The sequence below is a fragment of the Botrytis deweyae genome (assembly GCF_014898535.1).
Source record: "Botrytis deweyae strain B1 chromosome Unknown BDEW_003, whole genome shotgun sequence".
Classification (NCBI taxonomy): domain Eukaryota; kingdom Fungi; phylum Ascomycota; class Leotiomycetes; order Helotiales; family Sclerotiniaceae; genus Botrytis; species Botrytis deweyae.
The window spans coordinates 893,145-906,443 of NW_024066210.1; the positions used below are offsets into that span (position 1 = coordinate 893,145).

The 13,299-nt window shown below is 42.7% G+C and overlaps 5 protein-coding genes across 5 annotated transcripts; 3 read left to right on the forward strand and 2 right to left on the reverse strand.

Annotated features, from left to right (window-relative positions):
- Positions 1–1,249: 1,249 nt before the first annotated feature.
- EAE98_001655 (uncharacterized protein) lies at positions 1,250–2,754 on the reverse strand. Its single transcript, XM_038949274.1, has 2 exons — positions 1,894–2,754; positions 1,250–1,835 (listed from the first exon to the last, which is right to left on the reverse strand). Exons 1-2 carry the CDS (start codon positions 2,590–2,592, stop codon positions 1,512–1,514), a joined length of 1,023 nt encoding a protein of 340 aa, XP_038814259.1. The 5' UTR covers positions 2,593–2,754; the 3' UTR covers positions 1,250–1,511.
- Positions 2,755–2,916: 162 nt separating this feature from the next.
- Positions 2,917–3,768, forward strand: EAE98_001656 (uncharacterized protein; the record flags this gene model as incomplete). Its single annotated transcript, XM_038949275.1, has 2 exons — positions 2,917–3,005; positions 3,069–3,768. The coding sequence occupies 2 exons, from the start codon at positions 2,917–2,919 to the stop codon at positions 3,766–3,768; spliced, it is 789 nt and encodes a 262-aa protein (XP_038814260.1).
- A 249-nt stretch (positions 3,769–4,017) lies between these two features.
- EAE98_001657 (uncharacterized protein) lies at positions 4,018–4,654 on the reverse strand (the record flags this gene model as incomplete). Its single annotated transcript, XM_038949276.1, has 4 exons — positions 4,018–4,258; positions 4,331–4,446; positions 4,548–4,583; positions 4,636–4,654. 4 exons carry the CDS (start codon positions 4,652–4,654, stop codon positions 4,205–4,207), a joined length of 225 nt encoding a protein of 74 aa, XP_038814261.1. The 3' UTR covers positions 4,018–4,204.
- A 379-nt stretch (positions 4,655–5,033) lies between these two features.
- On the forward strand, positions 5,034–6,508 carry EAE98_001658 (uncharacterized protein). Its single transcript, XM_038949277.1, has 4 exons — positions 5,034–5,164; positions 5,286–5,495; positions 5,707–5,879; positions 5,925–6,508. Exons 1-4 carry the CDS (start codon positions 5,115–5,117, stop codon positions 6,269–6,271), a joined length of 780 nt encoding a protein of 259 aa, XP_038814262.1. The 5' UTR covers positions 5,034–5,114; the 3' UTR covers positions 6,272–6,508.
- Positions 6,509–10,311: 3,803 nt separating this feature from the next.
- Positions 10,312–12,690, forward strand: EAE98_001659 (uncharacterized protein; the record flags this gene model as incomplete). The annotated part of the gene is made up of 8 exons (XM_038949278.1): positions 10,312–10,344; positions 10,405–10,432; positions 10,488–10,594; positions 10,648–11,232; positions 11,279–11,556; positions 11,607–12,070; positions 12,137–12,264; positions 12,439–12,690. The coding sequence occupies 8 exons, from the start codon at positions 10,312–10,314 to the stop codon at positions 12,688–12,690; spliced, it is 1,875 nt and encodes a 624-aa protein (XP_038814263.1).
- Positions 12,691–13,299: the final 609 nt, after the last annotated feature.

The following is a 13,299-nucleotide window of genomic DNA, read 5'->3' on the forward strand; positions in this document are numbered from 1 at the left end:
TGGGGCTTTAGGATTATTTCGGCAGAGAGTTTTGTTGCTTGCCTGTCGGAACGAAAGTTCCTTTGAGGAAGATTGAAAGCAGGAATAGAAGGAATAGGAGGTTTCTTCCATCATGGTAGTTTTGAACGGGGGGTTAAAGTTTCCTTGGGAAGTCAAGATACACTCCGCAATCTAGCTGAGACTACCAATAGAACCGTGAATTTTGATCTCATTCCGTCTTTGTCGTTATCTCTTTCTTCGTTGATATTGTATAATTGCAATGATGATTATTTTAGTCCTGGTATATGTCGTCAAATCTTCAGATTTCAATGTCTATATTATCATTCATGACTCGAGATGCGATATGCAACAATGATGATCTGAGTAATCTTTGGGTCGTCATCTGGTGTCATTTGAGTCCTTAAGCGAATTCGTCATGGTGAAGTAGATGAAATAGGTGACTCGTAAGGCATAGCATCATACAACGCACGATGAGAAGATTTTAACACAAGCTCCCCGTATATTAGGAATATCAAACGCCCCAAGGCAGCCTATCCATCATGGGTAGCATAAGAATTACGAAAAGCCAGGATCCATTCATCAAAAGGGGCACTTCTAGCAGTCTAAATCATGAGGGAAGTGATTAATATTTACGTATACCAGGTGTTGTAAGTGTTGCCGTTTGAACATTGCATACTACTTCGCGAGTGTATTGAAATTCCGCAATGATCATCTGTAGATATGCAAGAAACTTCATTTCTTATCATATATTTCGGTCAAGATTCATTAACGTCATCCGCTATGGCGGCCCGAAGTCCTTTGAGCCTGAGTCTCTAGACGCAAATCCCTAGGTCTTTCAAATTGCCTTTACGAGTTTGTATATACCTACGCATCTGTGATATACTAGCATCTACTGGGATCATGAAAACAAAATCGCCTTCAGACACTCACAATCTCATTTTTGCCAGTATAATACGCATCTAGGCATCTTGAATTAGCGATTGGACTAATTTGAAGCAGCGAAGATTTATGATCTATAAACTACCCTTCACTAAAACATGACTCCGATTTTCCGGGACTCTTGTATGCGATGTAACTGAAATATTTCATTGCTTTAATGATGGGTTGCCATACACTAGGACTTACTCACTATCCCCCCTTCTAACCTCTCGCTAAACGCGATCTTTCACTATTTAGTATTCGTAGGAGCCTTTCATCCCCGACTATTTGAAGTATTATCCGGTGGTGGTACATTAGTATATACTCGAAACTCAGAATAGAATCGGCTGAAAACTAAAGGGCCTTGCTTTGGAATTTGAAGTACCAATAAATAGAGCTAATAAACACAACACAAATCCTCGTTATCAAAGCAAAAACAACAACAAAGTAAGCATCAAAATACAGTAATAATTTAAATTAAGGTGTGCTGCACCAGCGTTTTGAAGCCCGAAGGGGACGTAGAATCGAAGACACAGATGGGAAACCCATTGTGACCTTCCTCGAGGCTCAAGCTCTACAACATATCTATCTTCCTAACCCATCAATTGTCTAATGTCCTCCGGAGGCCATCTAACTTGAGCAAAACTGAGACACCTCTTAATACTCTGCAAAAACTTTCTCGTAATTTCATCTCCCATCACATGTCCCTTATCAGTCTCATGCAATTTCTCGCGCGCACTACGCTCGTGAATACCCACCATCGTCACACCGATTGGCCATGCAGCCTTTCCAATACTAAGACGTAGATACCCATCATTTGCATCGACGTATCGTTTTTCCTGCGCTGCTTTGACGATTTCAACCACAGGGCCTAGAATATCCTCATCTAGATCTCCTTTTTCGAATTTGCGAAAGAGCTATAGATCGTCAGTTTTAAGTTCTATAACATAGATAGTTATACGAAAGAAAACTTACAGGAGTCATGTTGTCTTTACTCTGCACCATAGCATTATAAGCCGCCTTACTAGCAAACGTATCCCTCTTCTCTTTCTCCAACGCATGTTCCCACTCCTGCAAAACCATCGTAAAATAACTCGCCAACTGTCTAAACAGATATTTCCTCCCCTCCTCATCCTTCGGTACATCCTCAACCTTCATATCCTTTTCCTCGACCAAAACCAACGTCGTAGGAATCGGTCCCGTCGTCATAACCACCCCCAATTTCCTATACCTCCTCAATCTCTGTTTATGGCTTTCCGCAAAAAGTTTCGCAGGGTGTCCCATTTCCCGTAATTTCAACACTAACTCCTCATCCGGAATATCATCTTCCACCACTTCCTCCACTTCCTCTTTAACCAATTCCGGCAATCCTAATCTTTTTCTTCTCTTTCTTTCTTCTTCGGCTTCTCTTTCCTCCCTCTGTTTCCTAGATTCCTCAGCTAATCTCCTGCGCTTTTCTTCTCGCGCTTTAGCAGCTTCTTCTTCTTCGTCTTCGCGTTTGCGCTTTTGTGCCAATTTGGCTTCACGCTCTGCTTCAATCGCGCGTTGTTCGGCGAGGTATTTGGCCTGTCGTTCCGCTTCAATTTCAGATCGTTTCATGTATTTCTTAGAAGTATCGGTGGAAGATTCGCTCTTTTTGGATATCTCTTTAGACATGAGAGATGCGAAATCCATGATGGCGGTTATGATGGTATGCGCCGCAGATGATTGTATTTATGGCAATTAAATTGGTGATTTATAACTATGATAAACGTTTTTTTCGTTGTTCTATCTTTCCAGATTTGATCAATTGAGAAATTTGAGCGAGAGATTGAATTGTTGATTACCTGGGTATAGAGAAGATGTTGTCGTCAGATTACAGAAAGTGTACAAAGCCCAAGGCTGAACATTTTTTGACGAGGCCTCGATTCTGCCTCGAGAACTTCTCACCTCAAAGTTATCCTCCCCCAACATCCTTCCTCTAAAAGTATCGTAGCTATCCTAGCTCATGACATAAATATGGCAACCACTACTCTAACAAAAGTTGATCGCAATACTACCGTTCCATTTCATCTCAAGCTTTTCTACAAAAGCGGTTCATTTCCCAGGTAGGCAAGCAAATCTCAGCCTTCCCATAATATCTATTTGTATTCTTTCTAATGTGACAATAGAATTGAAGAATTTAATCCACATGGTGAATTGCCTCTTCACGTTAATATATCTACATGGCAATCATGTACTCTGCGCGAATTATCACATTTACTAGCCACCGCGCTGCCTGATCTTCTTCCCGATCCGGCGATTGGAACTCGTCTTTCATATCGACTGATATTTCCTGATTCACGACCTGCTGTTAGTGGACCCGCTAGATATGTAACGAAGGAGCTTGGCAGTGTTGTTATTGGGGAAGGGGGGCCGGGAATTTTACCAGATGAGGAAGAGAGTGCGATAGTCGGAGAAGGAATCATGGCGGGGAGTTTGATGGGAGAACCAGAGAAGACGCTGCAGGATGCAAGATTTGTTATTGGTGATTATGTTTGTTGCGCAATTCTACCACCGATGGCAGATGGAGGAGTTGCACCGCCACCCAGTGGTCCTTCGAGAGGCGGCTTTGCGGGTGGAAGATCGGAAATGGGTGGGTTTGGGGGAAGAGGGGGGATGGGACCGAGAGAAAATGGATTTGGAGGTGGATATAGAGGCAGGGGGGGTTCAAGAGGAGGAGGATTTGGTCAAGGTACGGGTCAAGGAGGAGCGGGTGGTGTACCAATGGGTGAATGGAGACGAGGTGAGAGGATACCAGATGGTCCATCGGGAAGAGGTCGCGGGTATGGAGGAGGAGGTGGTTTTGGGGGTGGAAGAGGTCGATATTGAGGGAGGCACGAAGACATATGATACCAATCACCATGCTATTACGAATGACGGTACCGAATTTCCTTGGAACACTACATGATCTCTTCTCAAATCATCCACGATTTATCGGAAGCGAGTGCTCTAATTTCTCCAATATCATCTCAACTCTTTAAGCATTTTAATCAGAGTATCAACAACGGATGGGCGGTAATCGGTTCGTCTCTTAGAAACATATTAGGTCAGTCCTGCAAAAGGTATATCAAAAATTACCAAAATCCGAGTAAAATCAATACCCATATCAAATGTCCTTGCATTAAACGACAATGGTGAAGAATGCAAACTCAATTTCATAGCTCTCTCTTATTCCATAGCCTCTCATGATATCTCCCTCCACATATGTACAACTCCCCACATTCGACCTTTGCCCCATACTCTTCTCCCCCCCTTTCATCGCCATCTAGAATTCCGCAATCGTATCACCCCTGCGCTTTCCTCTCATATCCCATTTTCCCTATCCTCACATTAGCTTTCCAATTCTCCACCCCTTAATCCACAACCTGCCCATGGTATCGAAATATCTTACTTCAGTCTTGATAGCCATATACCCAACGATACTCGGAATGACCGCTGCAAAGACAAACGAAATAGCGGCCGTGCGACCCGTCCATCGGAAATACTTGTGGCGATTGGTCGACATATCTACATTCTATCAGTCTCCCTTCTTCCCTCCTTTCCCACCCTCGCAATCTCCTCATCGCCATTGTAAAGCGCCAGACGTCCCAGCTGCAGAAAGAACGTACTGCTATATTTGACCAACGCGGGGTCCACCGCAAGTACTACATTTCCACCATTAGTCCAATCCCATATCCACAGTGCGAAGAGACAAACCATGATCGTGACCAGCCATTGTGAATAAAGTTGCGAGGATGAGAGAAACACTTGTGTGGTTTATTTCTCTTGGATTCAAGCTTTGGAAATCCAGTCATTAAGCCTCATGTGAATAGAGGATCGCGGTTGAAAGCTCAGACGTCGGAAAAACGTTTGCCGATGATCCGCACGCACGGCTGAGATTTGGGAGCGATGATGCGCTTGATTGACGTGCCGGATGGGATGGTCCAGTTTTTATTTTATTTTATCTATCAATGGGTTATCGATTGTGCCGAGGTGGGCTCAGGTGAGCTAATCGGTAGTGAGATGAGATAAACTTGTTTATGGGAGGGGAATCTAGTGAAAGTATTGGAATGAGAGAGTGTGTTTGATTTCTTTTCTTTGTGTTTGTGTATCTATTCCGATTAGGATTTTAGGGAATATATCGTCATATCAATCTCATATTATTCATAACAACTATTCTACATACTCAAGTAGTCATGTCTTCACCAGCTTCCATGTCCGATCAGCCAAAGATCAAGCTTTACTGGTAGCAGTTCTCCTCTTCTTTTCCCTGCCTTTCCTATACACATACCTCTTGTCCCTTTTACCCCATCCATCTTACCCCATCCCATCCCGGTCTATTTCTCCCTTCAAACTAACAAATTCAGGCTCAACCAATCCCGCTCTCAACGGATTCTCTGGCTTCTAGAAGAATTGAAAGTCCCCTACGAGCTAGAAATCATCCATAGACTTCCCTCTAAACAAGCACCTCCTGAATTGAAAAAAGTGCATGCCTTGGGAAAATCTCCCGTCGTTACGATTTTACCTGCGGGAGCCACAGAACCGGTGGTTTTGGCGGAGAGTGCGTTTATTACTGAGTAAGTTTGTCTTCTTCTTGACGGGGGAAGTAATTGGATGAGGGGTGTGTATATGGAATTAGAAATGGACTTGAAAAATAGAGGAGTTCAAGTAGTCCTGGGATTTCGACGTGAGGTATCTGAATCATAAGATAATTTTGGAGATCATTTCCCTAGCTGCCCAAAACCCAAAAGATTTCCCTCCAAGTATGACCTCTAACTCGCCCCAAAGATATCTCCTCGATCATTTCGCCCACGGCAGTACCCTTCTCCCCGCCCGCTGGAAGCCTGGTCAAGAAAACACACTCGGTGGCGAAACCGAAGAATGGACTCGTTTCCGCTACTACATGCATTATGCCGAAGGTTCTCTGATGCCTCCCCTCCTTGTCGCCCTCATCATGTCTAGTAAGTTCTTCCTTTTCGCATTCCCAAATTTTACTAACTCCCCAGTGATTAATTCGCCCAACCTTCCTTTTTTTATCCGTCCTATTACTGGCATGATAACTTCAAAAGTGCACGAGTCATACCTGGAACCAAATTTCAGCACTCATTTTACCTTTCTTAATGAACAAATCCAGAGCTCTCCCAATGGTGGAAAATATCTCTGTGGTGAACATCTTACCGGTGCAGACATCCTCATGTCATTCCCTCTTGTAGCAGCTAAACAGCGCGCTGGGTTAACCAAGGACAAATACCCTGAACTTTTTGCTTACACGGAAAGATTAGAAAATGAGGCGGGATATAAGAAAGCCGTTGAAAAGATTGTGGATATCGAGGGAGAATTCAAAGCGATTTAATTCCGAGAGTGCTTTAGTAACTATCAAGACTGTACACGAACGTATCAAACTCGAAATGCGAAGTGGAAAAATGAAGCAATGTTCTTATTTCTTGCCCTGAATACCTTTCGCTAAATCTTTCTCGATCTCAGGTTTTTGTTTTTGTGTCGATTATAGATAAACCTCATTTGAGTTCCTTGATACACTTTCATATCTACCAATCTTTCATACTGTACCCCTTGGGAAAGATCCAAGAACCAAGGTTCACTGTATCACTCTACCTTAACAATGCAGCGTGATACCTTCATGTACATCGTCAGTACTGATATTGATTTCTAGTGATACTATACATCGAAGTGACGACATTTTCTAACAATCGGGATTATGCATCGTTCGATTTATATCCGCCAAGAGTCTCAAACTTCGGGAGCTGACTTGACGTTTTATATAGCATTGAGCGTGGGAAGTCTATGGATATTGGGGCTAGAACATCTAATGAAAGGATGTAGTCTATATTATCTCCTGGCAATGTTACTCACCGTCCTGTAAGTTTACTCGCTTTTCCTAAAAAGAAACGCCACGTCGTGTACAGAAAAGTTTTCTTATAATTTGTGTTTGCAAACAAATTAGGCCCTCACCCAATTTAGATGCCCTTTCTCGACGACGGAAGTAGAAGAGTGAAGAAGGGACACTGTTCGTTGCTTTGCTGAGAAGGCCAACATGATACAATGATAAAACTGGTCAGGATTTTCACTAGAGTTCTTCGTCATATGAGAAGGTCTCAATCAAGTCAAAGAGGGAGTGGTAATCTGGTTTCGACCTCAAATTGTCAGCTCGAGGCACTGCTCGCTTACTTCAAATAATCTGACAGAACGGCCGACTACTTGGCAAAAGTTAGAGCAATTCATCTCGAAACCCTTAATAGTTACCTCCAACTAAGAGATCATTGCGATAGTTTGCACTTTATAACTCCAAGGGATTCATGAGCTTTATTTGGGGACAAGCGTGATAGAATGTTTCCACATTCCTACGCCACGGGCGCTTTGTACAATACGCACCCAGATAAAGAAGGGACTCGACAACTTACTGAAGAAAGGTAATCAGATATCGACAGCTGGTAGATTGAGCACAAGGTTGAATTTGTTGCTTTCACGCCGCAAGTCGATCAACGAGGCTGAAGAGACAGGCATGGAACAATGGAATTTAGTCCTTGCTGCATTGGAACTCTCAAAATATTCGGGCTAGGATTTTAAGTCTGTTATCATCTCAATGACTGGGTGATTGTGGCTGATTGACAAAAGCGCAAGGTTGAAATCGGAGGTGGAGCATCTATGAATGATCCTTGACTTGTCAGTGGAGTCGAGAGAAGATGGAGATGTGACGGATGCTGAAGATAATGGGATAATACGGAGAATAGAGGAACCAGCGGGGTGAATAATGCTGGCAGCTCCTTATAACTTTGGGACACTTGCATGCTAATAGATACGAATGTAACCCTGGTGGAGTCAATCTAAATTGAAAGACTTGGGAGCGACATTCTGAATGATTAAACTAAAGCCATGATAATGATTTGTTGAAGTGAGAGGGCGAGACATCATCATACTAGCCTACAACACACCATCACCAGTTTGGGATAGAGAATGATCAAGTTCAGGCAATGATTGAAAAATCGATCAGGTATTCTGAAAACGATACATTATATATGATTCTACCCAATGTTGCCCAATGTTGAAGTTCTTTTGACAACTGGACGAATGAATATCGCAGGCAGACCCCTCATTTAGAAGGGTACTCAAAATGGATCTAGAACAAATGTTCGAGCTAAATGATTTCCTCGCAATGATTTTCCATAGGCAGTAGAGACATACAAGTCTGAGCTTCGTACATACTACTTCTATCTAAATGCATAACAGATAATCGGGTCCAAAGTAAGAAAGACAGCCTGTGCTCAAGCTTCTTGAAAAATCTCTGAGGAAGAAGCGGAGCATATGGTGATATATTTATATTTTCAATCGAACAGGAGGCTGCCACAACTATAGACAACCCTCCGTACATAAATTTATCGATGTAAGTCTTACTATCTGCACTGTACATAAGGTATGCAGGATGCCAACTACGCATACATACATCTGTGAGTAAGAATGGGTTCAACAAACAGAAAGAAAACGTCCACTTGGACCCCTCTCGTTCGTTCTAAAACGACACGAAGATGAAGATATCGCTTCATATTGGAGAATACTAGAAGTTTGAATAAGCTAAGTTTCCTTGATATTTTTCTGTGCGTTTTCATGTTCGTAGTGGATACCCGATACATGAACTAGTAGCTGTCGGTGAGCATTGCAGTGCAGTGTGCATAGAACGGCTTGAGAATACCTGGCCCTTGTCCATACAATTATGAAGGGTGGTAAAGTTACGCCACTCAGAAATTGACCTGCAGATAAGGCGTTGAAATGCGTTTGAATTGGGCTTGAAATTTGAGACATACATGAATAAATGCATGAACGAAATTGATGAAGGCGTTTAGATAACTCGAGAAAAAGTTCTCCATCGTGATGAAGTCTTGGTAGATTTAGAACAACATTCCTCATCTATTGGTATGAAAAGTTATCAGAAGACTGACTATCTTTTTGATCCATTCTTGACAATCTCGTAAAAAAAGGAAGATAAGTTGATAGACAGTGGGGTAAATAGCATTCATTACCCCCGAGGTTCCGTATAGGATGGGATTCATGGGAATCTTGGAAAATGAATGGTACATGGAGGCAAACAGGGTTCAAATGCGGGTGGTAAAAAATGGATCTGGAGTTGTGTGTGTGGTGGTGTGGTGTGGTGTCTCCATCTCAACGCATCTTGGTGGAACATTCATCTCCAACCGTCCAACGCAGAGATGGTTTAACGACCACCAGACTAGGTAACCGGCCGAGCCAGCCAGCTGTGGAGGATTGAGTATGGAGAATCTATCTACTCCGTAGAAAGAAGTTCATAAAAGATATCCAAACTAGTCTGATGAAGGAGGCGAAAGAGGACGTACGTGGCAGCTTGGTGTTCGTGATCAAAGATTCACACAATGTTACTGTAATGAAGAAGAGTCAATGTCGTCTTATCTTTGACAAATGGCATTCTATACCTTCTCCCATGTTTGGGTTTTTTGGGTTTTTGGGTTTTTGGGTTGTTGGGTTCTTATAAGAGTTGAATGAATGGAGTGATTGGAATGAATATTATGGAGGGGTTGAGAGAGGGGTATCTTTTTGTGAATGTGAGCGAATGTGAGCGAATGTGAATGTGAATATCAATATCAATATCAATATCAATATCAATATCAATATCAATATCAATATCAATATCAATATCAATATCAATATCAATATCAATATCAATATCAATACCTACCTAGTATGAATATCCGTGGATGAATGTGAATACGAATACCTAGCACTGGTATATATCAATATATTTCTTTCCTCTCTCCCTCCCCCTTCATCTTGTCTTTTCTAGATCCCAAGCTCCTTCACCGTCTTGCGAATAATTAACCATACCGTACTGTATATCCCGTTCATATTCCTTACTTTCATGCTTCCCTTCATACTCCTCCGAACTTGATACCTCTTACCGCCAGCAAATTCCCTGTCAATTCATTTCCCACCAAACAAAAGGACCAATCCATCCATACATTATTCATACATCCATACCATCCATCCATACATCCATACATCCATATACATCCACACAATCTAATCCACATCCACCGCCCATTCTTCCCCTCCCCCAGCATTTCCACCATCTTTTTTGATTTATTTAACCGAATGACCATACCATACCGTCATAATCAATCTCCACTAACCTCTTTCGGGCCTTGATAGCTTACTTCCATTTATTTAGAATATCCATCGCATATCTCTCCAAATTATTTCTCCTCCCCCGACTTTCTTCTATATCTACCTACCTACACACATTACCTCTACAACTTTGGTAGACGTTTTGTTTGTAGTAGTCTGTTCGAATATTCAAGGACTTCTTTGTCTTATACATCAAAATACAGTCCTCTCATTTTTAAACAAACAATGGCTTCCCAACCAGAAGATGTTTATGCAACTGTAAGTTATCACCATAACTCGACAAGAATGGGATGACTTGAACTGACAACTTTGCAATAGCTTCTCTTGACCGACACCTACCTGCCAGGTTTGTTTTATCATACTAAATCTATTTGAGATCATTAACTCATCTTGCAATCCAGGTGCTCTTGTATTGGCACATTCTCTACGAGATGCCGGTACTACCAAGAAGATCGCAGTGCTTGTCACGGTGGATTCAGTGACCTCTGAGAGTATGACTGAACTTCAGGTAAGTACTCTACTTTTGGACAACCTGGGAATCAAACTAACATATCATTCCAGAGAAACTTCGACTATGTTATTCCCGTCGATCGAGTTGTCAACCAATCCCCAGCCAACCTTGACCTCATGGGCCGCCCTGATCTTCACTCTACTTTCACCAAAATTACACTATGGAAACAAACACAATTCCGAAGAATAGTTTACATGGATGCCGATATGGTTGCTCTTCGTGCACCAGATGAGTTGTTTGCTCTACCAAATCCATTTTCCGCCTCACCAGATATCGGATGGCCAGACATCTTCAACACTGGTCTTATGGTTTTAGATCCAAATATGGGCGACTACTATGCGTTGGAGGCTATGGCAAACAGAGGAATCTCTTTTGATGGAGCTGATCAAGGTTTACTCAACATGCATTTCAAGAATACTTACAACCGTCTAAGCTTTACTTACAATGTCACCCCATCCGCTCATTACCAATATCTCCCAGCATTTCAACATTTCCAATCCAGCATCAGTGCCGCCCACTTTATCGGAACGGATAAGCCATGGAAAGTTGGAAGACAAGCCAGTGTCGGAGCCACTCCTTACCATCAGATGACCGGGAGATGGTGGGCAGTTTATGATAAACATTACAAGCAAACGGTAAGTTTGATGTCTTCAATCGTAGAGGAAGCTAATGTTTCTGCAGTCGGCGACCGGAACTTCCAACGGAGCGGCACCCCTTATCGTACAATACCTTGTTTTTGGAGAATTCCAGCCCCAGACCCAGGAGGACCATTCCAAAGGAGCCCAGTGTGAGAAATTTCAACATTTTAATGCCATTAATGATACTACTACTACAGCAGAGGAACCAATCCATGACCATACAGAAACAAACTTGGAAAACGAAGAAGCTTATGATCCCCCAGTACAGGCAAAATTGGACCAATCTCGAAACATCTCATATTCACCATGGGATGCCAGCAAGTGAGTTTCATTGTCATTCAATTGAGAAGTAATTGTCTAATGATTTATAGAGCACCACCACCACAAAATTCGAGACCAGAAGCCTCAAACCTCCCCGATAACCATTATGCGATGTCCAACGACGCTACCCCATTCCGAGCACCAAGCCGCTACCCAGACCCTCCCAGTGACATGTACTACGAAGTACCAAAAGCTCCAAAGTGGCAGAGACCAGCACCAATATTCCCATGGGAAGCTAACCCACCAGTACCCTCAAGAGTATTCCCTGAAGATGACTATGATGACACAGCAGTACCAGAAACCCCCGTCGCCGGTTCGGTAGTCGCAACCACCGAGGATGAAAGAAGCATGCCCGCTACTCCTACCACTCCTACCATGTCGAGTGCCAACGACCCATGGCAAACTTATGCTAGAGGAAATGCGTGGGATGAAGTTCCAGAAATTGAGCGATACATTGGAAACATGTCAAAGACTCGCAAAGGCAACATCCAAGTTCTTCAAGGATACGGCACAGGTATATCACAGATTTCCAGCCCGGGAGGCCGTAGGCGTAGTATGAGGCTCACAGACTTTCCAACAGAGCTTGAACGGCCTAGTTTACCCGTAACCCCCGCACCAGTTAGAACACAACCAACCTTCTGGGGCGAAGAGAGAGAAGAAGATAGCGCATTACCTCCTGCGGAAGGTGTTCCTGCACAACAAGATTGGGTAAGCCTTTTTGATAAATTCAATGGAACTTTTGATGCCTTCAGAAGTCTTTTTGAAGACCCCAAGAAACTTTTCCTTGGCCCCAGTACCCTGTTTTACGATCTCACACGACTTTTGAAACTTTTCAATAGGCTATTAGTAGATCTTGGAAGATTCTCACTGACACCCGGACAGGACCCAGCAGCTCAACTTGATATGCTTGCTAGGCGTCAATCAGATGTTCTAGCCAATAAATTGGAGATTCCAACGCGCGAGATGCCCTCGAGACCACTCCCCTTCGGATCCGAACCCGTTAACCAAGGAGCTATAATTGAGGAACCTTCTTACCATGGACCAGGAGCAGCTTGGGAGAAGGATGATAATTATGCCACGAAAGAGACTCCTTTACTCCCAAGTGAAGCGGAGAAAGATGTTTTGGAGACTTAAAAAGAAAGGACAGGCCCTAATAAAAATTTGCACATTTATGTATCGATGTATATTGACGTTTACATGTTTTCCCATCATGCGTTTTTGCCTTTTACTTTGCTATCTTTGATTGTTGATTTCTGATAGAGCATTTGTGGAATTAGCATGGTGCTAGTGGTATATTCGATTCATGATTGCCTTTTGCCATTTGAACTTCGATTTGCATTTCCATGTAGCTAGAAAGCCCGCGAGTCGCATGACTTATCCTTTGATTTTTGTGATGTTTTGGAGCTAGTGCTGGGGATTTGCTGGGATGAAAGGAGAGAAATTTTAGGGAGGTGAGACGAGGGAATGATGTTTAAAAGTTTGCTTGTGCTTGTGCATAGTGTGGTTGTGGTTGATGGGATGAGATTGGTGCATGAAAGTTGAAAAGTTTGATGAGTATATTTAGTGATGGATGGATGGGTTAATGAATTGGAATGACTGGCTGAATACAGGGAAGAGGGATGTCATTATGGAAGAGATGTAATTATAGGATGAATTGTAATGATAAGGGGTTGTAAAGACTGAGACTGAAAGAGAATGTGAGTGCGTATGTGAATGAGAATGTCTGGTCTAGGCTTGATAGTA